Source organism: Pseudophryne corroboree, chromosome 12, assembly GCF_028390025.1.
Source record: "Pseudophryne corroboree isolate aPseCor3 chromosome 12, aPseCor3.hap2, whole genome shotgun sequence".
NCBI lineage: Eukaryota > Metazoa > Chordata > Amphibia > Anura > Myobatrachidae > Pseudophryne > Pseudophryne corroboree.
The window spans coordinates 14,133,468-14,161,442 of NC_086455.1; the positions used below are offsets into that span (position 1 = coordinate 14,133,468).

Below are 27,975 nucleotides of genomic sequence, written 5' to 3' on the forward strand. Positions count from 1 at the left end.
TGGCAAGTGCAGGCGGTTCTAATGCTTCTGGTGCTGTAGCCAAAGGCACAGATTCCCTGCTGTGTTTCTACTTGAAGCTCAGTAGATGTTTGGTTGAAAAACAGACACTTAGGGGCCGATTCAATTGTTTTGTGGGCGCACACAAGGGCTATTCAATTGTTGGGCGCGTATGCACACCCATTAGTACCGGGTTTAGCCGCAGAAAACGGCTAAACCCGTCTAAAGTACGTTAGGAGTTTACGCACATTTCAACTCGCACCCCAGGAGGCTCCCCGGCTGCATGCGTGGCCAAACAGAGCAACAGTTGAATTGCTCCGTTGGGCACCATCTAGTGGCAGCCCGGGAGACCAACAATTGAATCGTCCCCAGTACGGCTAAACCCGGTGCATTTGGGTGCTACAAGCAATGGGGCCTACGACACTCACACCCGTCTGCAGAACAACTGAATATCACACAGAAGCTATAACTTGCCTGACAGTATTATGGAGCGATTACTTCCAGATGTAATGTTCCTGTTGTTTATCACAGGGTGTACGAATGCAATAAGAGGTGTAAATGCAATATCAACATGTGCACTAATCGCCTGGTACAACACGGCCTCCAGGTGCGTCTCCAACTCTTCAAGACCCAGAACAAGGGCTGGGGGATTCGCTGCCTTGACGACATAGCAAAGGGCTCCTTCGTCTGCATATATGCAGGTACGGCTAATGGGCACATGTTATATCTGTGGAACAAACCTGTATTTACTATTAAGGTTTTTTATTGTGACCGACGGGTTAGGGTAGGGGACAGGGGAGGGGCAAAATAATTACCTTGTTCCCTGTCTGCATGTTCATTGTCAGGATGCCGGTATTGGTCATGTGACTGCTGGTCATACCAACCGCCGGGATCTTCTTTCACACCTGCGGTGTCTGACCCAGTGACGAGGGTGATATATGCTGACATTGGGACAGGGCCCTGACATTATACAGGGTCTGGATTGTCCTAGAACAGACCTAAACTGCAACAGAGCAGGAATAGCAGGGACACACAGAGGAATAAATTAATCTAACATATACAGTGAAATTCAATTGTTCTCACCGGCAGCTGTCACTGCCAGGCGCCTGATGGAGCAATTCAATTGTTGCTCTGTTAAGATGCAAACAGATGCTGGCACCGCTAGGTGTGAAACGTGCGAGTAATATAGCGTGCGATTAAATAAATGTGCATCATTCATGTGCAATTTTATCATCTACTCTTGGCAGATATTACTATGGATTTCTGCGACACTGTGTTACTCTAATTCGCAGGTTCTCAAACTCGGTCCTCAGGACCCCACACGGTTCATGTTTTGCAGGTCACCTGTAGATTTTTAAAATGTGACAGTTGGTGGTACACAGTGCAGCTGCTGGGTGACATGGAAAACGTGAACCGTGTGGGGTCGTGAGGACCGAGTTTGAGAACCACTGCTCTAATTATATAATTATACTATTTTTGATAAACAGTAACTTGGGGGGGGGTTGGTAAATGGAGTATACAGGAAAGAATTTGATAGCTATGTATGAAGCAGGTGGAGATGTTTTCTGTATTGGAAATAGCTTCTGAAGAGAGGAACTTGGAGTTTGAAGTGAAATTACCAGTTTCAGACGTATATTTTACCATGGGACCTGCTGTGTACGTTGCTTTTTGTTAAAGTACCAAGGGCCGGTCTCGGTTGTTGGCTGTTATGCCCCCTGGTAAATATTTAGAGGCCCCCATACATATGTGACTTATTGAGTCAATTCCCCAATCCTCCGACACCTGGTTTGAGGAAACAGGAACATTCAACATGCCAATCCCTACTTAAAATTGATCAGGATCCACAAATCAGAGATTTTTAAGGATCGCTGATCATCTATGGCTACCGATCTGCATTTCCGATGACTGGATCGGGAATTGGGGCAGTGCGCCTCAGATGTATGGGCCCCTTAACTCTACTAGGTGTTATCAATTTGCAACGTTTGCCTGTTCTTGATCTCAGTCTCTGATTCCTCATAGGTAAGATCCTGACAGATGACTTTGCAGACAAGGAAGGACTGGAGATGGGTGACGAGTACTTTGCTAATTTGGACCACATTGAAAGTGTGGAGAATTACAAAGATGGTTATGAAAGCGACGTCAAGTCGTCCTCCGACAGCAGCGGTGTGGACCTCAAGGGAGAAGAAAACTCCGGCAGCGATGAACAGAATGAGTCTAAAGACAGTTCAGATGACAACTTTGGGAAGACTGACGACCTTGCATCTAGCTCTGTGTGGCGGAGCTATGCAACACGCCGGCAAACCAAGGGTAAGAAGGAAAATGGGCCCTCAAAAACTGCCTGTAAGGACTCTGCTTTAGCCAGACAGACCAACCAAGAAGAGAACGTAGACTGCAAGCTCCCTGAGGAGACCTCTAAGAGCAAGGTGGCGTCTTGGCTGAGCTCCAGTACCATGGCTGACACGATGGTGGACTCTGAGAAAATGGGAGACATGCCAGGTGCAGAGAAACAACCAGAGAAAGAGAAGCATGGAAAGGTGAGGAGGAACTCCGGCCATTTAGGGACAGAGGGAAGATATTACTATTGTGCTGGCATATATCTTCTCAGTATGCTAATAGTTGCCATGTTTATTACATGCGCTATAATTCCGGCTTTTGTATTTGCCACATCAGCTGCAGATATGGGTAATCATGCTATATGTTATCCAGGCGACAGTTGCTTTGATTATATTTTTTATTTTTTACATAAAAAAACCCTCATATATCAAGTTGGCAGAGAAGAGATGTATACAGATGTGTCCCTTTATACTATTAGGGATATTGTTTCTTTGGGTGCTGCGATCGGGCTATTCGATTATCTCGGCTGGTAAAACGTGCATTTACCCCAGTAAACACACAGGGTCAGTGAAACCTGTGTGTTTTCGGATGAAAATGGCTGTTTTTGGGGATTTTGCCTTGCCAGTTATGTAGACTGTTCTTAGCAAAGAGTAAGCAATTGCCACTGCTCCATGGTATCCATGGATATGTCAGGAGGGAAAGTAAGAAGTAGTGCCTCAGACCTCCAGGCCTCAAGACACATGACCGGTACAGAATCACACACTGGAGCTGCTGCTGTAAATGAACTGGTTCCTGCTGGCCATTCTTTGCTGCAATGGGTAGGTGGTATAGCAGTCACAGTTCACCTGCATAGGGTCTTATATGGGGTCCCTTAGCCCCATGGGACCCCTGTTTCATTCCTTTTGTCTCTGTGTGAATCCAAGGGTTCAGATCTCGGATATCCCCTCCATATGGTTAACTACAGACAGGTAGACAGGCTTGGTTGGGTAGAAGACCAGTTCCCAAGCCTTCTGGCAAGCACTGGATACCACTGTGGTGGGTTTATGCTTCTCATGTGGGACCAGTGGCCCAGTTTCACTACAGATTACCTGAGTAAGAGGCCTAGTTAGTCACACCCTGTTGTGGTTGGAAAGGTGTCTTTTAGGCGGTCATCATTAACGAGACAAGTTTAATTCATTTATCTACTACACAGGTTCTCAAACTCTGTCCTCAGGACCCCACATGGTTCATGTTTTGCAGGTCACCTGTAGATTTTTAAAATGTGACAGTTGGTGATACACAGTGCATGGCGCGACTTCAATGGCTAGTGTTCATTCTAGCACCCTGCACCTTTCAAATCCTGTGCAGTTCCTCTTTCCTGCCTGGGGTGTCGCTCTCTGCTCTGGTGCGTCTCAGCACGCACAGGTCTGTACCACAGCACTGAGTAACAGATCAGAGTGTGCTGAGAAGCATCACAGCAGAGAGTGACACCCCTGGCAGGAAAGAGGAACTGCACGGATTTTGAAAGGTGCAGGGTGCTAGAATGAACCACTAAAGGGCCGTTTAGCATGACTGCAGCAAGGATGTTAGCGGACATGTCGGTAGTGGCTGCATCTGTCTATTTACAACAATTACTGCAGATAACAGAGATCTTGTAGAAACCCATTGTAATTACCCTATGATGATAATAATCCCTACTTTATTACCGTACATTTTCCTTTGGTCAGAGTCTTGTGTTCTCTTGTGTTGCACTTCCCTGTATTGTACACGTTAGTGATGACCTGACATTTTACTGCCTTGCAGGAGACTGAGGATGCCGGCAAGCAACTTAGGTATGTCCTGATGTCTGCACACTTTATTTGTGGGGGAGTTCTGTTATACATGTCTGCCAGAATAATGTCTATTGCTTTGCTTCATAGGCTTGGAGAGAGCGGCCGGTTGTACGGTTATAACCCTAGCCCAGCCAAACCTCAGGGTTTGAAGAGACCTGTCAGCAAAACCGCCATGCACCAGATCAGACGTCAGTCCCTCGCACAGACCAGTGATGTAAGTGGGACATTGCCTTCATCTATAGAGCATGAAACTGCAAATGCCATCACAGCATGGGCCACATGTTGTAGGTATCAAGCAATTGTAGGGGTGTGATGTGAACACCCACGAGTGGGAACATAGCCCTGTTGCAGCTGTCAGCATTCTCGGCGGTCGCGATTCCGGCGTCGGTATTTTGACTGCTGGGATCCGGACAGTTGGGATAGTAACTACGTCCTGTTGATGTCAAATCGTTACCCTAGAATTATCAGCCGATTTACCTGGTCAAGTAGCAATGTTTTTGTGGGTGCTAAAGATTTTTAACCAGGTACTGACACCCTTGCAGCAGAATCCTGTTTGAACACTTGTATTGTGTAGTGTTGACATTCCTCAACTGGAAGTTTACCTTTCTCTTTGCTATTGTCACAGACAGGTGTTCAGAACTGAGCTCGTTTTCTCTCTCTCTCTCTCTTAATTGTCCTCTCATCTTTCACAAAGACCAGGCTGTTTTCTGCAGTAAGCCACAGGTGGTGGTCAGATTCCATCTAAATCATGACAGTGCATTCCCTTCTTGCGTGATAGATGTCAAAATGAAGATACCGGTCTTCATTCTCTGGACATAAGGACTTGTGACGTGACCTTGTGGTCCTCTATGATGCCCACAAGTAGGTTTGGCCGACATCTAAGTAAATCTTTGGTTGGTGATTTACTGCGGTAATTTGCCATGTTTATGTTTGGACAGGACAGCCTGCTTGTCCACATCCTTCAGTTGAGCGGAGCGGGGTCTCGGCTGGTTCTCCGTCCATGCACTCACAAAGTTTTAGAGATAGATCCGAAGACACTAGTTTTGGATTCAAGGCAATGTGCAGAGTAATTCAGAGCTTCTGGAAACTTCCTACCTTCTACTGTTCCCAAAAAAGAGTAATGGATTTTGTATTTAGCTTTTTCACTGACTTTTGAGGGGCACTGGCTGCCCACTTTATTTCACTCTAGTTCTCTCCTTTACGTTGATGGTTTTAGTTGGACAACATCTTTTTTTTATTTTTTATTGATTTAGTCTTTCTTTCTCTTTTCTGTCCTTTATTGCTCTTTGTAAATAATTGGGTCCCTGCATGGGCCTCATCTAAATAGACAGCATGGAGATATAGATTACCCATTTGCTAAAGAGTCGTTCCGCATTAGACTCCTTATCCAGGGTCACCACCACCCAGTCCATGCGGAATCGGTAGAAAAGCTTAGACCTAAACAGGGACGGTGATGGAGGATATGTGGAAATCCATTCCTGCAATATTGCTTTGCCGGCAGCTGCACTAACGGCCAGGACTAGTCTCCTACCCCCTTTACTTATCCGAGCAGTAGCCATTTCTTAAGAGTGCCTAAATTCCTACCCAAGACCCCTATTCCCCGGTTGGCGCCATGGAGCGGCTAAGTGGGTTTCAGTACACAGAATCACTAAATTCAGATTGAACATTTCTGCCAAAAGATGCCAGTTTTGGATGCAAGTTGCTATACAACTTCTGAGGGTACATTCACACAGCGGCAGCTTGCCCGGTGTTCTCCGTGGATGAACATTTTTGAAAGTTTAAATATTTTTCCCAGTGGGTAACTCTGGTTGCCCACATGCTGTTTGTCTCTTAATGGTCTTCTTGTCTGGAGAATCCTGTTAGATACTGAAAGATACTAAGCGTCCCAGCCGGTTAAGGGGGCCTGGTAGGGGCGGGCAAAAGTGCGTGAGCTCCTAAATTGGCCACGTGTTACCTTTTAAAACTTTGTCCAGTGTCCACATCTCCCCTGTACTAGGCACAACCTTACAAATAACATCTTTGAGGTTCCTGTCCCTTCTTTTCCTTATAAAGGCAACTGTCAGCCATTTTGTTCGTCCTATTTTACCTGTTGTGACCTCATATTTGTGCCTGTTATTGGTCCTGGGGTCACTGTGATATTTGTGCATTCCAGGAGGTTCTGACATTATCCAGCAGCTCCGGCAGTGAGGTGGGAAACGGAGCCAACAGCAAGAAACCTGCTGCCCAAAATAACATGAATGATAGCGATGACATCCAGACCATTTCATCCGGATCCGACGTAGAAGAGGACAAGAAGAACGTCATCTCCAGCACAGGTTGTGGCTTTAGACGTGATAGACCAGGAAATAAATAAGAGAAAATGGAATGTGTATCGGTCAACAAAGAAAGCCATGCGGCCTGATTCAGCGTACCTTGCAATGCCGAGTTGAGCAATTTGTTTTATTTGCTACTGTTCTTACCTCCTGATTTTTGTTTGTACAAAGTCACAGTTGCGTATGTACGCTAGGGAAGGACTCTGCCGTGGTATTAGCGTAAAGCCGCAGATGCTTCGGCATCCAGCTCTGAATCAGATCCTTAGTGACTAAGAACACTGGGGGTAATTCAGATCTGATCGTAGCAGCAAATTTGTTAGCAGTTGGGCAAAACCATGTGCACTGCAGGGGGGGGGGGGGGGGGCAGATGTAACATGTGCAGAGAGAGTTAGATCTGGGTGGTTTATATTGTTTCTGTGCAGGGTAATTACTGTCTGCCTTATTTTTACACTGCAATTTAGATTTCAGTTTGAACACCCCCCCCCCCCAAATCTAACTCTCTCTGCACATGTTACCTCTGCCCCCCCTGCAGTGCACATGGTTTTGCCCATTAGCTAACAAATTTGCTGCTATGATCAGATCTGAATTAGGCCCCTTATTCAGTAAGGTAAAGGACACAAAAAAGCAACAGGGTACCAAGTACCTCCTGGTGCCAAATAGAATATCTCAGAATTTAATACAAGTTTGCCTGCAGCTCTCCATTGCAAAAGGGACTACTCCGCCCTTTAAAACCAAAGAACAATAAAAAAGAGAATATAGAAAACGCTAACAAACGACAGGGTGAGGCAGAAGTCGCAGTACACCCTTTTGTTCCAAAAACTGTGCAGGAAATGGGAAAACTGAATACTCCAGTAAGGTATGGGTGAGGTGGGCTATCTGTTAGGGTATGTACCCAACATGGGCGCCATCTTGAATCCAAGTCAGTTTTCCCATTTTCTGCACAGTTTTTGAAACAAAAGGGTGTACTGCGACTTTCGTATCACCCTGTATAACTAAAAAGATTTTTAATTTTTTTTAAATGACCATAAAACATAAGAATTGGTATCTCTTTCTAAACCTTTATAGCTGGTTTTTAGAGAAAATAATTATTTTCCCTCCTGTTTCTGTTCAAAAATACAATATATGCATACAAACAATTGATATAGACACAAAGAAAACACTTCACGATGATCTTATTAGACAATTTGCAGTAGCTATGCTATTCAGGATACAATATTTTATATCCACATGAAGATAGATGGCAAATGTTAGAAATTAGCAAGTTATTGCAACAAAGTTTCTTATGTCATGCATCCAGTGCAGTGATTACCATTGGAAATTCTGTATCCAAAAATATGTTAGAATGTTAATAGCTGTGGCTCCTCACAGTTATTGTGACACGTTTTTTTTGCCAAGCATTAAGGTGTTAATAGTCATGCAAAGTCTGAAGCAGTTTTTAGCAGAGTTTGTCATGCAAATGCAATTGCTGTTAAAACATGGCCATGCTATTAGATTTTAGTATATAATTGTTACCACGTCCTCCTTCTGGGATAAAGACAGCTTCTTTTGGCTCCCGCCTCTGGTGCTCCAAACCTTTCAATAAGCCATATCCGGAGATGTATGCACGTTCCCCGTTGTACGGTAAATACTGTATTTGGATGTGTCCAGCCAGAAAGTACAGATGGATCCATGTTTATCTTGGCCTTTAATAGGATTAAGTGAGCCAGGTCAATCAGACTTAATCCCCTGCTGTAATGACTTAATCCCCTGATGTATTGTTCTCTCTGTATTGTATTGCAGATGAGAACAATAGATGAAAGGCTTATGTTAATAAAACATGGTGTGCCTAGGTGCAGCAGAGAAGCCAAGATAAATGTGGACCCATCTGTATATCGGTGGCTTACTCAGTCAGTACTGATTAGATACTAAAATCTAATAGCGTGGCCATGTTTTAACAGCAATTGCTTTGCATGACAAACTCTGCTAAAAACGGCTTCATACTAAAAAGCGGTTACTGTGATCAAATAGTTGCCACCCAGAAATTGAGAATAAACGCCTATTGCAGAAACTGCGAATGCATCGCAATATGCAGATGATCGCAGAACCATACGCAAATACCGGAATATCGAAGATTTTTTCCTATCTGCGCCAGGCAAGATTGTCCGCAATTCCTGCAACACAAGAGGCTAGAAGTGGTCATCGCTGAGGTCAGAGGCCCTCCTTTAAAAACGCCTGGGCACGCCTGCTGTTTCTTTTTCATCCACTAGGGGTCACTGGAGTACTCTTGGGATATGGACGGGCGCAGCCGAACAAAGGCACTGAATATTTAAATTTAGGACTCTCCCCCCTCCATATCCCCGAGTACCTCAGTGTACGACCTCAGTGTTTTTTCGGTGCTCACAGCACTAACATCGGCTTGTGGGATTCCCACACTTGTTGGAAGATTTTAATAATTTTTCATTTTTATTTTTAAATGATGTTGGTGGTAGCTCATCTCAGAGTCCTGACAGTGACAATCTTTCCATACTTAGACTATCTGCTCATAAGAACTCTGTCTCAACAGAGTGACTCTAACTTAGATGATCTGCTCATAAGAACTCTGTCTCAACAGAGTTCCTCTAATTTGCGCTACTAATGTATACTGCGGTGGCAGATCATGTTCAAAAGCAATCGCATCTAATTCCGTCTGAGCGATTCCTAGGTAAGATTATAAATACGGTAAATCAAAGACATTTACCTTCTACACATCTAGTAATTAGTGCAAAACACGCACACATACATTGGTGTATTCGCCTGTTAAAAATAATGATGTGTTTCAAAGCGCTTTAGTTCGCCGGCCTTCACTCGCGTTTCCCACAAAGGGCCGAGGGTGTATATACTCTGGACGACAGTCTCAGAGGTTCAGGAGTTGTAGTTAAAAAAAAAAAAAAAAAAAGAGGTTCTAAAATCACGACAGATTGCTGTCGATAAAAGTCCTGGAACTCCGTGCAATTTACAATGCACTACAGGCTTCGTTTTCAGTCTGACCAAGGGCAGTCAGACAATGCAACGGGAGTTGCATACACAACAACCACGGAGAACCAAGAAGCCGCATGGCAATGCGGCAGGTAACTCGATTCCTCAATTGCCCAGAACACTATTATGTGAGGATGTCAACGGGGTTCATTCCGTGAGTGGACATCTGATAGACAGATGATCTCACCCGTCAGGATTTATATCCTGAAAACTGGACATTAAATCCAGAGGTGGTTCATATGTGAGTCCACAAAAGATTACCCTCAGGTATACAGGATGGCATCTCGCCACATTACGAAAGCTCTGTATGTGTACAAAACAACAGATCACAAGGGCAGTGGCGGTGGAGTGTTTCACATTCATGTGGTCAGTCAGCATCATGTATCTGGCTCCACCATTTTCCGCTGTTCTCTCTCCGTTGCCAAAACGGATCATAAGACAGTTCGTCACAGTCATACTAGTGATATCTCATGGGTTTCGGAGAGTTTGCTTCTCAAATCTCCAAGGAATACTTGCACACGATCTTGGCCCGCTCATAATACGTCCAACCTGTTACAACAGGGAACGTTCTTTTACCCATAGTTACCTATGTACCTATTACCTATGCACCGCAGCTGCGGTTGACGGGGTGAGGGTTCAAACGCCCTCTTAAGAAATAGGGCATTACAGTATCGGTTATACCAACCATGTTACGAGCTAGTAAGCCGCTTAAGGCAGCTCATTATTACAAAATTTCGTGTGTTGACATAGGTGGTAAACCTCGGAAGTTTCCGACATCATCCTTCAAGTTACCCGTATTCTGTTAAACGGGATGGGATGGAAAACTGCGTTTATCTGCACTGAGGGTGCAGGTATCTGTGTGGTAAACTTATTTTCAAAGACGTTTGCCTCTATTGCGTCTGTACACACCTTTCTACAAGGTGTCATCAAAGTTCAGACTCTATTTATCCCACCTACAGCGCCAGGTGGCTTGAGGTTGGGTTCAGATTTCTTACAGTTTTCATATTTTGAACCCTTACAACAAATGGGAATTAAGTTTCTCACTTTGGGAAAACATTTTTTCTTCTAGCCTTGGCTTCGGCAAGGGTTTTGTTTTCATATTTGGGTGCCTTGTATTCCAAGCCACCGTATTTGAGTTTTCTCATGACAAAGCAGATCTTCGGACGAATTCCGCTTTCGTATTCTTCACATCAATATACCAATAGTGGTTCCTGTGTGGACAGCACATTCTACAATTCTGAATGTGGTACACGCATTACGTGTTTATATATGTCCCGAACGTCTACAGTACGTAATACGGATACGTTGTTTGGTCTCTATGATGCTGCCAACTGGGGTTAGCCAGTTTCTCAGCAGACATTATCCAGTTGGATAATAATGACTACAAGTCAGGCTTACTTTAAGGCTAAGTTACAATCGCCTACGTCAGTAATAGCTCATCCCACAGGTTCTGTGGGAATGTCAGACCCAGCGGGTCGTGGAGCGTCTACGACGCGGCTACATAGCCTTCAGTGCACCACGTTTGTGCACGTTTACAAGGTATGAATGGTGGCGGCAGCAGCATCTAGCTTTGGCTGCCTACTGTTACAAGTATCAAACAGCTCTCCCGCCCACGAGGGAAGCTTTGGTACGTCCCAAGAGTACTCCAGTGACCCCTAGTGGATGAAAAAGAAAATAGGATTTTGGTACTTACCAGGTAAATCCTTTTCTTTGAATCCATAGGGGGCACTGGACGCCCACCCAGAGCAGTTTTACCTGGGTTGTTTTAAGCTCAAAGGAGCTTAGGGTAACACGTTTTACCTGGTTGGTATTAAGCTCAGAGGAGCTTATGGTAACACATTTTCACCGATTAATTCAAATTATAAAGTTCTATCGGTTATGGTGTCAACTGTTTAGTTGACAGTAAAGTTATGGGTCAACTTTGTTGTTGTCCGTTATGTTATAGGTATTCTCCATTGTCAACCTCTCTATATAGTTCCTGTTCGCTCAGTAAAAAACACTGAGATCGTACACTGAGGTACTCGGGGATATGGAGGGGGGAGAGTCCTAAATTTAAATATTCAGTGCCTTTGTTCGGCTGCGCCCGTCCATATCCCAAGAGTACTCCAGTGCCCCCTATGGATTCAAAGAAAAGGATTTACCTGGTAAGTACCAAAATCCTATTTTTTCACACACACCCACAAAACGTCAGGTTTCCGCCCAGAAACGCCGGCTTCTTGTCAGTCAAACAGCGGCTACATTGCGATCACGATGTGTGCATTTTCTGTCGATAATCGTCCAGATTGTGATTTCGCAATTTTTGCAATACTTACTGAATGAGGTCCTAAATGTAAAGCAGTCTTCTATAAAGTACATACAGTAAGCCTTAATGTCCTTGTTGACAGTCTCTGGGTGTGAATACTTGTATATAATGACTAAAAGAAAGGAAAGGAAAGCTTTGTTTTACATATAGCTATCGTAATGTTTTTACAGTTATAATAATAATTACTGTCCTGTTATAGGCGTATCACCTTGTATAAGATCTTTAGCAGACTTTTCAGTTCTTGTGAAGAGTGGCTCTCAAAAACGATAATCTGGCTGCTGCATGTGTCCGACTCAGAACCAGGCCCTATATACTTTCTCCTTTACTTCTCAGCCCACCTGTACCAAATTCTATTTCTCCGGAAACCCTTTGGAGATCGTCTCTGAGTCCTTGGCAGTAATTCATCAGACTGTTTCTGTTCATGGTTTTTTTATGTTTCTGAATACTGTTAAATTAATAATTTGCTGCTAGTTTCATCCTGTTTGACCAGGCCCATTAAAGAGACAAGTGGCTGTAAAATCCACACGTGGTTTTGCCTTGAAGTCCACTTATGGCATCACGGTGAAGCCAAATATGCCATCCGGCGACGGAGGACTCGGACGGAGGACAACGCGGCAGTTTTACGATGGGGAGGAATCTTGTTACATAATAGACGCCAAGCTGGAAGGGAACCTGGGCAGATACTTGAATGTAAGAAGGAGATAAATAAGCTGTACACCAAACATAGGAGCTTTTTTGATGATGACTTCATTACTTTCTAGCGCGTGTCCGATAATGACATGTCTGATAATTAGTTTGACAATCGTATAATGTATTGATATTTTGTACAGGAAGGTCTTTTCCGCATTACTGTACCGTTTATGTCAGCACCACTCTGTTCACTCTGTAAATCATTCACTTCACAGTCCTATCTTGGTGATTGCCAGTTCTAAAGTGGGTGCTGTTGTCATGTTTCTTTGTCTTTTTTTTTCCTTTTTATTCTTTTAAAAATGTGTTCTTAAATTTTCTTTATAAACATTTTATATCATATGATACTTCATTACAGCCCACTATCTACAGAAACGATTTGGATGCAGTATGTCCATATGATATACCTAATTCTCTGTCGTCCTCTTTTGGGGAACGCTGGAACCTTGGGATAAAAAAGCTCAGCCAGGAGTGTGAGTTTTTAGACACATAGGGGCAGATGTATTAACCTGGAGAAGGCATAAGGAAGTGATAAACCAGTGACATGTGCAAGGTGATAAACGCACCAGCCAATCAGCTCCTAACTGTTAATTTACATATTGGAGCTGAGAGGCTGGTGCGTTTATCACCTTGCATTTATCACTGGTTTATCACTTCCTTATGCCTTATCCAGGTTAATACATCTGCCTACAAGTCTACAACTCCTAACCCACTGTCTCCCCTTGTCTCCCATGAATTAATAACAAGAATACCAACAAAAAATAAACATATATATATATATATATATATATATATATATATATATATATATCCAACCCAGTTTTGCTGGCACTCCAATTCCAATGCAACTGCTCCGGTGCCCAGTAAAAGTAAATCAATATGAATCCAAAAAAGTAACTGGCCCTCTGGAGTCTGAACAATTAGTTGAAATAACTTTTTATCCACAGTCAACGTTTCGGGGGTCTTAGCCCCGTCGTCAGGACATAACAGTACAGCATACAAAAACATATATATATATATATATATATATATATATATATATTGTATACTAAATAAAAATCCATTAGGCTGCCTTCAGCAAATTTAAACAAAAAAAATAAATATATATATATATATATATATATATATATGTGTGTGTATATATATATATATATATATATATATATATAAAATTCTTGTTTAGAATATATACACTTTTTTTTTCATATTGTCTCCAATGATCAGTGACCTACACACAATGCCGGAAATGAGTTTAACGGGTGCCACTTTAATACCCCCTGCCACCCTCCCCCTTCTTGCTTCCTAAGAGGGACTGCCTGCTTTGGGTTCCTAGTCACTGCTGTCTCAGGTAGCGACCAGGAACCTGCTGCTTGTGTCATGGGCCAGTGCAACAGACATGGGATGACCAAAGGAGCGACTAGAGTTCAGTGACTCCTCTGTTCTGATGGAGCCCAGTATATGTGGCCCGCTACCAGGGTGCTGCACAGGAGTACTTTTTGCCATATCTTTGTGGGTAGGGGATTAGGCAAGTGGTGGCTCTTTGTCATGTGAGGCACGCACTATGCTTCGTTGGGTTATGGCGACTGTCCTCCTGCAGTGGCAATGGAAGCGTTTGGTCCTTGTGGTAAGCGCTTTCCCTTGACATCTAGCGCCTTAAACTTAGTGGACTTTTCTCCAAAGAAATAAGCCCACCAAAAGACAGGAAACTTTGAGGCTCATCTTCTTTCCTTATCCCTCTCCAGGATAGTATCTAATGATGTGTTCGTGTGTTGAGACTGGTTTAGTTACAGTCAGTCCACTCTAGGGTCAGTCATTGAAGGTTCATTTTCAAATTAGCAATTTACCCTGTTGATGTTCTCTTCTTTCTCTAATTTTGCCTGTTAACTATCTTGAGTATCAAAGCTAAAACTGAGGGAGTGCTATTAGTGAGCTTTTTCCTTGCTCAAAATGTTACTCTGCATTGCACATCTCTTAGGGGTTAGCAGAGATCACCCCCCCCCTTCCACCACCTCTTCCACGGAAGCTTTAAGGAGCGACTATCTTCTGGGGTCTTTGGGCTAAGTAGCAACTCTACCAGATGAGCTGCAGTACCACAAATACTATATTTATAGTCCTCCTTAGGTTAATTTATGTTGCTGGTAGAACCTCTCAGATACGTTATAGCCTTAGGTTGGGGTGACAAGGAGGTGGAGAAGGTGGCCAGAGCAGATCTTGGCAAGCTTGCAGTCCAGTAAATTTAGATTAGAATTGTTGACCTAAGTTGAGCACATCCTTAAGGCGTACGAATATCTGGGGGTTGAGGCTCTTGATGGTGGCCTCCTTCTTTGAGGTAACTTCCCAGAGTTTTTCTCAGGTCATGTCTTATTTGGCCCAGAACTATATAAGATTATTAGCCCAGCCCTGAAGGGACTGAGTTCCTTTCTACTCATTAGTGCTCAAAATCCTTGGGGTGCTTAGTTCCGGTTCTTTTGTTCTATGGGTAAAGTAAGGGGTCCACTCTCAAAAGGACAATCCTCCACTCCTCATGATAGAAACCAAAGCAAATGTGACCAGTTTCCAAACCCTCACAAAAACAAAAAAAATCGCAATTGGTCAAAAATGTGCACTGCAGGTGGGGCAGATGTAACATGTGCGGAGAGAGTTAGATTTGGGTGGGTTATATTGTTTCTGTGCAGGGTAAATACTGACTGCTTTATTTCTACACTGCAATGTAGATTTCAGTTTGAACACCCCCCCTACCCATTAGTGCTTAGGTGGACATAAAAGATGCCAACTTGCTTGTTCCAGTCGGGGAAAGTCACCCATGCCTTCTTAAAGAGACTTTGTTTAGAAATGTTTTTAAATTCCAAACGTGTGATTAGGCCTCTATATCTCAAGGTTCCAGTGTCTACCAGGTGAATTTGGAGAAACGATTTAAGGCAAGTATAAAAATCCTGCTTTATCCCTTTAATGTGAGTGAATGTTCTCTGGATTCCAGACAGCACAATGAGGGAGATATATCAAACCTTCTAAAGAGTGGAGATGTTGACCATAGCAGCTAATAAGTTCTAGCTACAGTAGCATTTATCGAGAACAATTCTATAAACTGATAAGAGGTGATTGGTAGCTATGGGCAACTTCTCCATTTCCTTCAAAGGTTTGATACATTTCCCCCCTTGTGTTAAGCATTCAATAGTTTAAGCAAACTCCTGATCTGATAATAGCGGATGTATATCCTGATGTGCTATAAGAGAGATGCAATGTAGCTTCCTGTAACTCGTCAACCCTGCTCGAGCTAGCTGAGGGAAAGGTAAAAACAAAAACTACAATCATTTATTTCTCTAACGTCCTAGTGGATGCTGGGGACTCCGTCAGGACCATGGGGATAGCGGCTCCGCAGGAGACAGGGCACAAAAAGTAAGCTTTTAGGATCACATGGTGTGTACTGGCTCCTCCCCCTATGACCCTTCTCCAAGCCTCAGTTAGGTTTTTGTGCCCGTCCGAGCAGGGTGCAATCTAGGTGGCTCTCTTAAAGAGTTGCTTAGAAAAAGTTTTTAGGTTCTTTATTTTCAGTGAGTCCTGCTGGCAACAGGCTCACTGCATCGAGGGACTTAGGGGAGAGAAGTGAACTCACCTGCGTGCAGGATGGATTGGCTTCTTAGGCTACTGGACACCATTAGCTCCAGAGGGAGTCGGAACACAGGTCTCGCCCTGGGGTTCGTCCCGGAGCCGCGCCGCCGACCCCCCTTGCAGATGCTGAAGATTGAAGAGGTCCGGAACCAGGCGGCAGAAGACTTTCAGTCTTCATCAGGTAGCGCACAGCACTGCAGCTGTGTGCCATTGTTGTCAGCACACTTCACACAGCGGTCACGGAGGGTGCAGGGCGCGGGGGGGGGGGCGCCCTGGGCAGCAATGTATAATACCTGTATGGCGAAAAATACATCACATATAGCCCTTGAGCCTATATGGATGTATTTAACCCCTGCCAGATATCACAGACTCCGGAGAAGAAGCCCGCCGGAAAGGGGGCGGGGCCTATTCTCCTCAGCACACAGCGCCATTTTCCCTCACAGAAATGCTGGTGGGAAGGCTCCCATGCTCTCCCCTGCACTGCACTACAGAAACAGGGTTAAAACAGAGAGGGGGGGCACTGATTTGGCGATATGAATATATATTAAAATGCTATAAGGGAGGAACACTTATATAAAGGTTGTCCCTGTATAATTATAGCGTTTTGGTGTGTGCTGGCAAACTCTCCCTCTGTCTCCCCAAAGGGCTAGTGGGTCCTGTCCTCTATCAGAGCATTCCCTATGTGTGTGCTGTATGTCGGTACGTGTGTGTCGACATGTATGAGGAAAATGTTGGTGAGGAGGCGGAGCAAATTGCCTGTAATGGTGATGTCACTCTCTAGGGAGTCGACACCGGAATGGATGGCTTATTTATGGAATTACGTGATAATGTCAACACGCTGCAAGCCGGTTGACGACATGAGACGGCCGGCGAACAAATTAGTACCTGTCCAGGCGTCTCAAACACCGTCAGGGGCTGTAAAACGCCCATTTACCTCAGTCGGTCGACACAGACCCAGACACGGACACTGATTTCAGTGTCGACGGTGAAGAAACAAACGTATTTTCCTTTAGGGCCACACGTTAAGGGCAATGAAGGAGGTGTTACATATTTCTGATACTACAAGTACCACAAAAAAGGGTATTATGTGGGATGTGAAAAAACTACCTGTAGTTTTTCCTGAATCAGATAAATTAAATGAAGTGTGTGATGATGCGTGGGTTTCCCCCGATAGAAAATTATTGGTGGTATACCCTTTCCCGCCAGAAGTTAGGGCGCGTTGGGAAACACCCCTTAGGGTGGATAAGGCGCTCACATGCTTATCAGAACAAGTGGCGGTACCATCTACAGATAGGGCCGTACTTAAGGAGCCAGCTGATAGGAGGCTGGAAAATATCCTAAAAAGTATACACACACATGCTGGTGTTATACTGCGACCAGCGATCGCCTCAGCCTGGATGTGCAGAGCTGAGGTGGCTTGGTCGGATTCCCTGACTAAAAATATTGATACCCTTGACAGGGACAGTATTTTATTGACTATAGAGCATTTAAAGGATGCATTTCTATATATGCGAGATGCGCAGAGGGATATTTGCACTCTGGCATCAAGAGTAAATGCGATGTCCATATCTGCAAGAAGATGTTTATGGACACGACAGTGGTCAGGTGATGCAGATTCCAAACGGCACAAAGATGTATTGCCGTATAAAGGGGAGGAATTATTTGGGGTCGGTCCATGGGACCTGGTGGCCACGGCAACTGCTGGAAAATCCACCGTTTTTTACCCTAAGTCACATCTCTGCAGAAAAAGACACCGTCTTTTCAGCCTCAGTCCTTTCGTCCCTATAAGAGTCATATCTGCCCAGGGATAGAGGAAAGGGAAGAAGACTGCAGCAGGCAGCCCATTCCCAGGAACAGAAGCCCTCCACCGCTTCTACCAAGTTCTCAGCATGACGCTGGGACCGTACAGGACCCCTGGATCCTACAAGTAGTATCCAAGGGGTACAGATTGGAATGTCGAGACGTTTCCCCCTCGCAGGTTCCTGTAGTCTGCTGTACCAATGTCTCCCTCCGACAGGGAGGCAGTATTGAAAACAATTCACAAGCTGTATTCCCAGCAGGTGATAATAAAATTACCCCTCCTACAACAAGGAAAGGGGTATTATTCCACACTATATGGTGGTACTGAAGCCAGAAGGCTAGGTGAGACCTATTCTAAATCTGAAATATTTGAACACTTACAAAGGTTCAAATCCAGATGCAGTCACTCAGAGCAGTGATAGCGAACCGGGAAGAAGGGGACTATATGGTGTCCCGGGACATCAGGGATGCTTACCTCCATGTCCCAAAATTTGCCTTTCTCACCAAGGGTACCTCAGGTTCGTGGTACAGAACTGTCACTATCAGTTTCAGACGATACCGTTGGATTGTCCAAGGCACCCCGGGTCCTTACCAAGGTAATGACCGAAATGAGGATTCGTCTTCAAAGAAAATGGACGACCTCCTGATAAGAACAAGGTCCAGAGAACAGTTGGAGGTCGGAGTAGCACTATCTCAAGTAGTTCTACGACAGCACGGGTGGATTCTAAATATTCCAAAACCGCAGTTGTTCCGACGACACGTCTGCTGGTCCTAGGGATGATTCTGGACACAGCCCAGAAAAAGGTGTTTCTCCCAGAGGAGAAAGCCAGGGAGTTATCCGAGCTAATCGGGATCCTCCTAAAACCAGGAAAAGTGTCAGTGCATCATTGCACAAGAGTCCTGGTAAAAATGGTGGCTTATTACGAAGCGATTCCATTCGGCAGATTTCACGCAAGAACTCTTCAGTGGGATCTGCTGGACAAATGGTCCGGATCGCATCTTCAGATGCATCAGCGGATAACCCTATATCCAAGGACAAGGGTGTCTCTCCTGTGGTGATTACAGAGTGCTCATCTTCTAGAGGACCGCAGATTCGGCATTCAGGATTGGATGCTGGTGACCACGGAGGCCAGCCTGAGAGGCTGGGGAGCAGTCACACAGGGAAAAAATTTCCAGGGAGTGTGATCAAGTCTGGAGAATTCTCTCCACATAAATATACTGGAGCTAAGAGCAAATTTATAATGCTCTAAGCTTAGCAAGACCTCTGCTTCAAGGTCAGCCGGTATTGATCCAGTGGGATAACATCACGGCAGTCGCCCACGTAAACAGAAAGGGCGGCACAAGAAGCAGGAGGGCAGTGGCAAAACTGCAAGGATTTTTCGCTAGGCGGAAAATCATGTGATAGCACTGTCAGCAGTGTTCATTCCGGGAGTGGACGACTGGGAAGCAGACTTCCTCAGCAGGCACGACCTCCACCCGGGAGAGTGGGAACTTCATCGGGAAGTTTTCCGCATGATTGTGAACCGTTGGGAAAGACCAAAGGTGGACATGATGGCGTCCCGCCCGAACAAAAAACGGGACAGGTATTGCGCCAGGTCACGAGACCTTCAGGCGATAGCTGTGGACGTCCTGGTAACACCGTGGGTGTAACAGTCGGTGTATGTGTTCCCTCCTCTGCTTCTCATAACCAAGGTATTGAGAATTATAAGACGTAGAGGAGTAAGAACTATACTCGTGGCTCCGGATTGGCCAAGAGGGACTTGGTACCCGGAACTTCAAGAGATGCTCACAGAGGACTAATGGCCTCGGGAGCTAAGAAGGGACTTGCTTCAGCAAGTACCATGTCTGTTCCAAGACTTACCGCGGCTGCGTTTGACGGCATGGCGGTTGAACGCCGGATCCTAAGGGAAAAGGCATTTCGGAAGAGGTCATACCTACCCTGGTCAAAGCCAGGAAGGAGGTGACCGCACAACGTTATCACCACATGTGGTGAAAATATGTTGCGTGGGTGAGGCCAGGAAGGCCCCACGAAGAAATTTCAACTAGGTCGATTTCTGCACTTCCTGCAAACAGGAGTGTCTATGAGCCTCAAATTGGGGTCCATTAAGGTTCAAGTTTCGGCCCTGTAGATTTTCTTCCAGAAAGAATTGGCTTCGGTTCCTGAAGTCCAGACGTTTGTCAAGGGAGTATTGCATATACAGCCCCTTTTGTGCCTCCAGTGGCACCGTGGGATCTCAACGCAGTGTTGGGATTCCTCAAATCATATTGGTTTGAACCGCTCAAATCTGTGGATTTGAAATATCTCACATGGAAAGTGACCATGCTGTTGGCCCTGGCCTCGGCCAGGCGATTGTCAGAATTGGCGGCTTTGTCTTACAAAAGCCCATATTTAATTTTCCATTCGGACAGGGCAGAACTGCGGACTTGTCCCCAGTTTCTTCCTAAGGTGGTGTCAGCGTCTCACCTGAAACAACCTATTGTGGTGCCTGCGGCTACTAGGGACTTGGAGGACTCCAAGTTGCTAGACGTTGTCAGGGCCCTGAAAATAAATATATATATATATATATATATATATATATATATATATATATATATATAATCCCAGGACGGCTGGAGTCAGAAAGTCTGACTTGCTGTTTATATTGTATGCACCCAAAAAGCTGGGTGCTCCTGCTTCTAAGCAGACTATTGCTCGTTGGATTTGTAGTACAATTCAGCTTGCACATTCTTTGGCAGGCCTGCCACAGCCAAAATCTGTAAATGCCCATTCCACAAGGAAGGTGGGCTCATCTTGGGCGGCTGCCCGAGGGGTCTCGGCTTTACAACTTTGCCGAGCAGCTACGTGGTCAGGGGGGAACACGTTTGTAAAATTCTACAAATTTGATACCCTGGCTGAGGAGGACCTGGAGTTTCTCTCATTCGGTGCTGCAGAGTCATCCGCACTCTCCCGCCCGTTTGGGAGCTTTGGTATAATCCCCATGGTCCTGACGGAGTCCCCAGCATCCACTAGGACGTTAGAGAAAATAAGATTTTACTTACCGATAAATCTTTTTCTCGTAGTCCGTAGTGGATGCTGGGCGCCCATCCCAAGTGCGGATTGTCTGCATTACTTGTACATAATTATTGTTACAAAAATCGGGTTGTTATTGTTGTGGGCCATCTTTTCAGAGGCTCCTTCGTTGTTATCATACTGTTAACTGGGTTCAAATCACAGGTTGTACGGTGTGATTGGTGTGGCTGGTATGAGTCTTACTCGGGATTCAAGATCCTTCCTTATTGTGTACGCTCGTCCGGGCACAGTACCTAACTAAGGCTTGGAGGAGGGTCATAGGGGGAGGAGCCAGTACACACCATGTGATCCTAAAAGCTTACTTTTTGTGCCCTGTCTCCTGCGGAGCCGCTATCCCCATGGTCCTGACGGAGTCCCCAGCATCCACTACGGACTACGAGAAATAGATTTATCGGTAAGTAAAATCTTATTTTTTTATTTTTATTTTTTTATAAGAAGATATGTTTGGTTATGCTGCCAAAAAATTGCAAATGGTCTCCCAGTAAACTAGACTGCATCCACCTTGAAATTGGTTTGGGTACTGAGGTACCACCAGGCGATAAAGTGTTTGTAATACCTTGCCATCTACATCGGTGGTAGAAAAGGCAGCCCCCTCCGCGGAGGTCTTATTCCTCTCTCTCTATATCCTCTTACAGCACAGCTGCAGTCCTAACCTGTTTGTTCAGAACGTGTTCGTGGATACGCACGACCTGCGCTTCCCTTGGGTGGCTTTCTTTGCCAGCAAGTAAGTACTTAAATATTACAATTAAAAAGGAACTTTAATATTAGATGTATATTACACAGTATAGATGTGTGGGTCATGGCTATAGGCAGATGATGATTACTTATACAGCTATACGCTGCCAGTGTCTGAACAGTACTGTGTAAAGGACGCAACGTATTGAACTTGTGGTTGTGGAAATATGGCTGGGTCATGGGAAACCAAGGGGGGGCGTGTGTCTTCACCGGTGGCCAATCACAAACAGGCAGCTGGAATTGTGTGTATTATTCCTCTTAAGCCATGATTTTATTTTTCCCATTGCTGTCTCTTAGGAGGATACGAGCCGGAACAGAGTTGACCTGGGATTATAACTATGAAGTGGGAAGCGTTGAAGGCAAGAAGCTGCTGTGCTGCTGTGGATCCACGGAGTGCAGGGGCCGCCTCCTGTAACACCATTCATCCTCTCCCTGCTGCGGCAGATGTCGGGAGTTCTCCCTCCTTCATTCTATGGACATTTCTTATGAAATGGAGATGTTCCGGCTGTTAGAACAGTGTCCAGCCGCTGTGTCATCAGTCCGCTCATTGTGGCAGTCTTGTTAAGCTAATTTGTTAGGAGATGGGGGGGATAGTTAAAATTTATAGTCTTTATTTGTAGAGTTAAATGTTATGCTTTATATTTTTATTTTTTTCATGTTCAAATAATAAATTAATTTAATATTTCCTGGTTGTTTTAAGTAAGTTATAGGATTTGGAGAGGTCGGTGTGAAAATCAGAGGGATAAGTACTTCTGTGTTGCAGCATAGATTTGTACTAAGTGATTATGAAATCCTGGAGATAAGGTATGTCCTAGTTACAGGTTCTTAGTACTTGTAGCTCGGCGCAGTCACCTGCCACGCTGCTCGGCGCAGTCACCTGCCACGCTGCTCGGCGCGGCCACGCACCTGCTACGCTGCTGGGCGCAGCCACGCACCTCCCTCCTGGGTTTGCTCCATACAGAGGACGGTGGCATCTATGGCTTTGTCGATAGGCTGTGTGAGACATTATCGTCAGGCCGTCACTGTAGGTGTCAAACTCAGTGTTCATCTGGTTTCCAGGGGATTCCAATTCAGATCTATCCTGAAGTGGAGGATAGGGAGGGAGGTTGGTGGGATCTCAAATTTTGAGGCCTCCGCTACCTGGGAGGGGGGATTCCTCCATCTGCAGAAGGGTGGAGGAATTGGTCTTTGCAATTCGCCAGGCCATGCTTTTCCAGGATTCGGTGAAACAAGACATTTCTCCGGTTTCCTTACTGAAACGCAAATCAAAATATGCGGTCCTTTTTCCCTCAGTCTGTCACCTTATGGTTTTCCTGGGAGAGGCTTGGGAAAATAATATATTACTGCAAAAAATAAAGGGCATCTGACATTGGCCCTCATTCCGAGTTGATCGCACGTAGAAACTTTTTGCTGCTCGTGTGATGAACTAGACGCCGCCTAGGGGGAGTGTATTTTAGCATAGCAGGGCTGCGATCGCTTGTGCAATCCTACTATGCTAAAAAAAAATTCCTGCAAAACAACACCAGGGTCAGACCTACTTACCCTGTGCGACGGATCCAGCGACAAAGGTCCCAGGATTGACGTCAGACATCCGCCCTCCAAACGCCTGGACATGCCTGCGTTTGCCTCACCACGCCTGGAAAACGGTCAGTAGACGCCCAGGAAAACGCCTCCCACCTGTTAGTCTTCTTGTGATCGCCGCTGTGATCACTTTTTCCACTGTGTCGCTGGGCAATGACGCGCGTGCGCAAGGCGTCCACAGCGCATATGCAGTTCTGACTTGTTCGCACTGCAGCGTGCGAACGGTTCGGAATGACCCCCATTGTACAATGTTAAAACAGAGTGAAAATGGACAGGCGAATAAATATCAAGACTAAACTGCAATGAACGAGTGCCATTGTTATGTTACACTAATATAATACAGCATTTCTCCATATTCACGCTGCTTTCACATTGTACAGCGCCATATTCACCCTATCGGAAACTTGTACTAAAATGTGTTGTTTTTTTTTACGGAATTCTGCTTCCCATGTCCAAATTAGTCCCCCTACAAAATTCACTCTGCTTGTTAGATCCAGCCACAGGTGGCTCTGAATAGAATAAGTCAAATTATGGCCACTCAGTGTATAAATTGTATTCAGATGCGGTTTCCACCTCATGAATTACGTAAACTGTAGGTGTACAGAACGTTTCCTTCTAGACAGCTTGCTGCAACTTCCCTAAATCCTTCTTTAAAAATAATTATAAAAATGAAAACCAGAAAAGGGAAGTGACAGAATTTGCAGAATATAGAAGCTAGTGATGCCAGTTGTAAAATTAACCATTGCTTTGTATCTGTGCCCCTCTCACTGGAAAAAGAGAGGAAATGATGATATAGTATGTGCTGACATCCTATAAAGAACTGCATTAGTGAGTAAATACCACTGGTAAAAAAAGTCACACTTTATTTAATTATAACATGTGTCAATTCATTTACCTCTTCCTCATAGGTGTGCAAAAATATAACCAATGCCGTCATCCTACAACAGAGGTTCAACTAGACTTGTCACCCCCTGCCTGCATATCTCAGCCACACCATAATTTCCCACCTGCGTCTCTCAGCCACACACTCATTCCCCCCCCTCCCCCCGCGCCGTCTCTCGGCCACACCATTATTTCCATTATCACCTATGGTTGAGAGACGCAGGTGGGAGATGATGATGTTGCTGAGAGACAACGCAGGGGGAAGATGATGATGTGGCTGAGAGATGAGACAGGGGAAGATAATGGTGTGGCTGAGAGACACAGGGACGAAATGATGATGTGGCTGAGAGACCACGCAGGGAGAAGATGATGATGTGGCTGAGAGATGATGCATGGGGGTTATGATGGTGTGGCTGAGAGACAATGCAGGAGGGTTATGATGGTGTGGCTGAGAGATGATGCAGGAGGGTTATGATGGTGTGGCTGAGAGACGATGCTGGGGGGGTTATGATGGTGTGGCTGAGAGACGATGCAGGGGGGTTATGATGGTGTGGCTGAGAGACGATACAGAGAGATGATGGTGTACAATAGGAAAAAGACTATAGATTGTGCTCCAATATATATATATATATATATATGTTTTATAACCCCCAAGGTATGCTGTTACTGGGTATTAGGGTAGAAGATCTATAACAACAACAAAACAGCACAAAGAACCTTTTTATTTAATATTGTAAATGAAGGTATTCAAGACTCTGTTGGACATATTTTCATAAAAACAAAATAGTTTTATTAGTTTAATCTGTTACAGAAATCAGTATGCCAGAAATATCTAGTACCGGTATACAAACCTAAAAAAGCAAACCAAGTAACCCCCAACCCCTCCTCTCCCCCCCCCCCCCCCCCCCCCCCCCCCCCATGTGTGCCTGCCTATGCTCTTCCTAATATACTGTTGAAATCGGCTGTTCATGGGACAGAGAAAAAACATATAAATGGTTGGATCCCTGCAGCTTTGATGAAGCAGTTTCTGTATGCCTGTAATCCATAATGCTGAGAGATTAATTATAGGGGTGCCGTATACTACAGGGGCCCACACCAGGGCTACAATGCAGAAATATGAAGGAATGCTGTTTCTCCACTTAATACAGGCACAGGTTCTGCATCCTGTAATGTCGCTATATTCTGCTGTCTATCACCACTATCGGAGTGACAAATCCCTCTTTGAATGTTCTGATGTCTCCGTGTCATGTGACTTCCAGTCACATAGTACATACAGTAGATCACTGGGTGCTGAGGAGGAAGGCTTGTGGAGTACCAGCGGATGTGGAGGGGGTGTATGTGGCACAGACTGGGGAGGAGGTAACCTGATTGAAGAGAGTATGTTGGTTACAGACTGATGAGGAAGGGGGTATGTGGGGTGCAGACTGATGAGGAAGGGGGTATGTGGGGTGCAGACTGATGAAGGGGGTATGTGGTGCTCAGACTAATGAAGGGGGTATGTGGGGCGCAGACTGATGATGAAGAGGGTATGTGGGGTGCAGACTGATGAGGAAGGGGGTATGTGGGTCACAGACTGATGAGGAAGGGGGTATGTGGGGCGCAGACTGATGAAGGGGGTATGTGGGGCGCAGACTGACGAGGAAGAGGGTATGTGGGTCACGGCCTGATGAAGGGGGTATGTGGTGCTCAGACTGATGAAGGGGGTATGTGGGGCGCAGACTGATGAGGAAGGGGGTATCTGGGCACAGACTAATGAGGAAGGGGCCATGTGGGGCGCAGACTTATGCGGAAGGGGGTATCTGGGCGCAGACTGATGAGGAAGGGGGTATCTGGGTGCAGACTGATGAGGAAGGGGGTATGTGGGGCGCAGACTGATTAGGAAGGGGGTATGTGGGGCGCAGACTGACGAGGAAGAGGGTATGTGGGTCACGGCCTGATGAAGGGGGTATGTGGTGCTCAGACTGATGAAGGGGGTATGTGGGGCGCAGACTAATGAGGAAGGGGGTATGTGGGGTGCAGACTGATGAGGAAGGGGGTATCTGGGCGCAGACTGATGAGGAAGGGGGTATGTGGGCGCACAGACTGATGAGGAAGGGGAAATGTAGTCTTTCCCACTGTCTACTCTTCCCCTGCAGTCTCCTATTGCCTTTTCCCCTGCAGTCTCCCTAGCCATCTCCTTTTCCCCTGCAGTCTCTCACTATCTCATTTTCCCCTGCAGTCTCCCTCACTATCTCCTTTTTGCCCTGCAGTCTCTCACTATCTCCTTTTCCCCTGCAGTCTCTCACTATCTCCTTTTCTCCTTCATCCACTAGGGGCCACTGGAGTGTAGTTACAATGGGGAAATAGTAGGTGGTATTGGGAGCTGGCACTTTAAAAATTCTCACACTGTGGCTAGCTCCTCCCCTACTATCTCCCCTCCAAGCCAGTCTTAGTTTAGTGCCCGAGGGAGCTGGTTCACTTGGGTTTAGCTGAAGAAATTTTTATTTTTTCTTTATTATTTTATTTTTCTAACACAGACTGGCAGCTCTGCCACTGCCAGTCTGCACCGTGGGAGCTGCCGGCGGGGTCCCATCGCAGCTGCGTGCGGCTCGGGATGGGCCCCGGCTGAGGGAGACACTGAGCTCTCCTGAGTTGGCGGACACCGCTGCGTGCGGCGCGTGTCGAGACCACTCCATCCAGCAGAAGATTCCGGCAGCATGGCAGCGGTGAGTATCAAAAATGGTCAGACACCGCTGCGTGCGGCGTGTGTCGGGGCCACTCCATCACAGAAGATTCCGGCCGGACACCGCTGCGTGCGGCGCGTGTCGGGGCCACTCCATCAAAAGGACGGTGAGTACAATCTCCCCCCTCCAGACTGATGTGTGATTTTACACTTAAATGTGATGGTTTTTACTGTGTTGTGTCCTGCATGATTTACAAACTGCAGTGTGTACAGACATGGAGCAGTTAGTCCCTTGCTCTGTGATAGAGAGAGACTTCATGTATATTACTGGAAGTGCAATCCATTTATTTTCATCTGTGTATTGCTCAATATAAATCCATGTCTTTGTCCGTATCAAAGTGTAATCTTGGCGCCATTATGGGGGGGGGCGGAGCTTCAGCCCGCTCTGTAAGCGGGCTCAGCGCTCTTCAATCCCCGGCTGCAGCAGAAGGCAGCCGGGTGATACATTTACACTACCCGACCGCAGCACAGCCGGGTAATACATAGCTGATTTTTAGATTTAAAAGTGGCGCCGGAGCAGAGGGGCGGAGCTAAGTCCCGCTCCGTCCGGCGGGCTCAGACTCAGCTGCATACAGGCGGCCGGGGGGGTTACACACCGCTCCCCGGCCGCAGCATATATTACAATGTACGGGCGCTCCCCGGCAGCAGCAAACAGGCGGCCGGGGGTTACATTTACTCCGACCGCAGCAAGGCGGCCGGGCGATACATTTGCATGCAGGGGGGGCGGAGCTAACTCCCGCTCTGTACGGCGGGCTCTCTCCGCTCCCCGCGCCGCTGCAGCACGCCGCTCCAGTGTGTGTGGGGTTTCACACTGAAGGCTCATTCCTCTCCTGGCTGTGCAGGGAGGATTTCTTTGCAAGGAGGGGTGAGTAAAGGCTTATAACCCGCTTTAATCAGCGGGCTCCCAGGTCTCACTGTCGCTAGGCAACAGACCCTGTCTCTGGGGTTTTTAGCTTTTCTCTATCGTCCTAGTGGATGCTGGGGTTCCTGAAAGGACCATGGGGAATAGCGGCTCCGCAGGAGACAGGGCACAAAAAGTAAAGCTTTAGGATCAGGTGGTGTGCACTGGCTCCTCCCCCTATGACCCTCCTCCAAGCCTCAGTTAGATTTTTGTGCCCGGCCGAGAAGGGTGCAATCTA

The 27,975-nt window shown here is 45.9% G+C and overlaps 1 protein-coding gene across 7 annotated transcripts in view; it reads left to right on the forward strand.

The window, feature by feature from the left end:
- SETDB1 (SET domain bifurcated histone lysine methyltransferase 1) overlaps positions 1 to 27,975 on the forward strand; it is a 142,426-nt gene that overhangs the window by 56,387 nt on the left and 58,064 nt on the right. For 5 of the 7 annotated variants that reach the window (XM_063947043.1, XM_063947046.1, XM_063947045.1 and 2 more), the window contains exons 15-19: positions 529 to 698; positions 2,017 to 2,531; positions 4,114 to 4,142; positions 4,230 to 4,356; positions 6,295 to 6,457. In XM_063947043.1, the coding sequence (XP_063803113.1) occupies positions 529 to 698; positions 2,017 to 2,531; positions 4,114 to 4,142; positions 4,230 to 4,356; positions 6,295 to 6,457 (1,004 nt within the window). Of the gene's footprint in view, positions 1 to 528; positions 699 to 2,016; positions 2,532 to 4,113; positions 4,143 to 4,229; positions 4,357 to 6,294; positions 6,458 to 12,221; positions 12,441 to 21,551; positions 21,641 to 21,948; positions 22,337 to 27,975 lie in introns of those variants that run through there. The other 2 variants (XR_010190374.1, XM_063947048.1) reach the window with 2 other exon arrangements.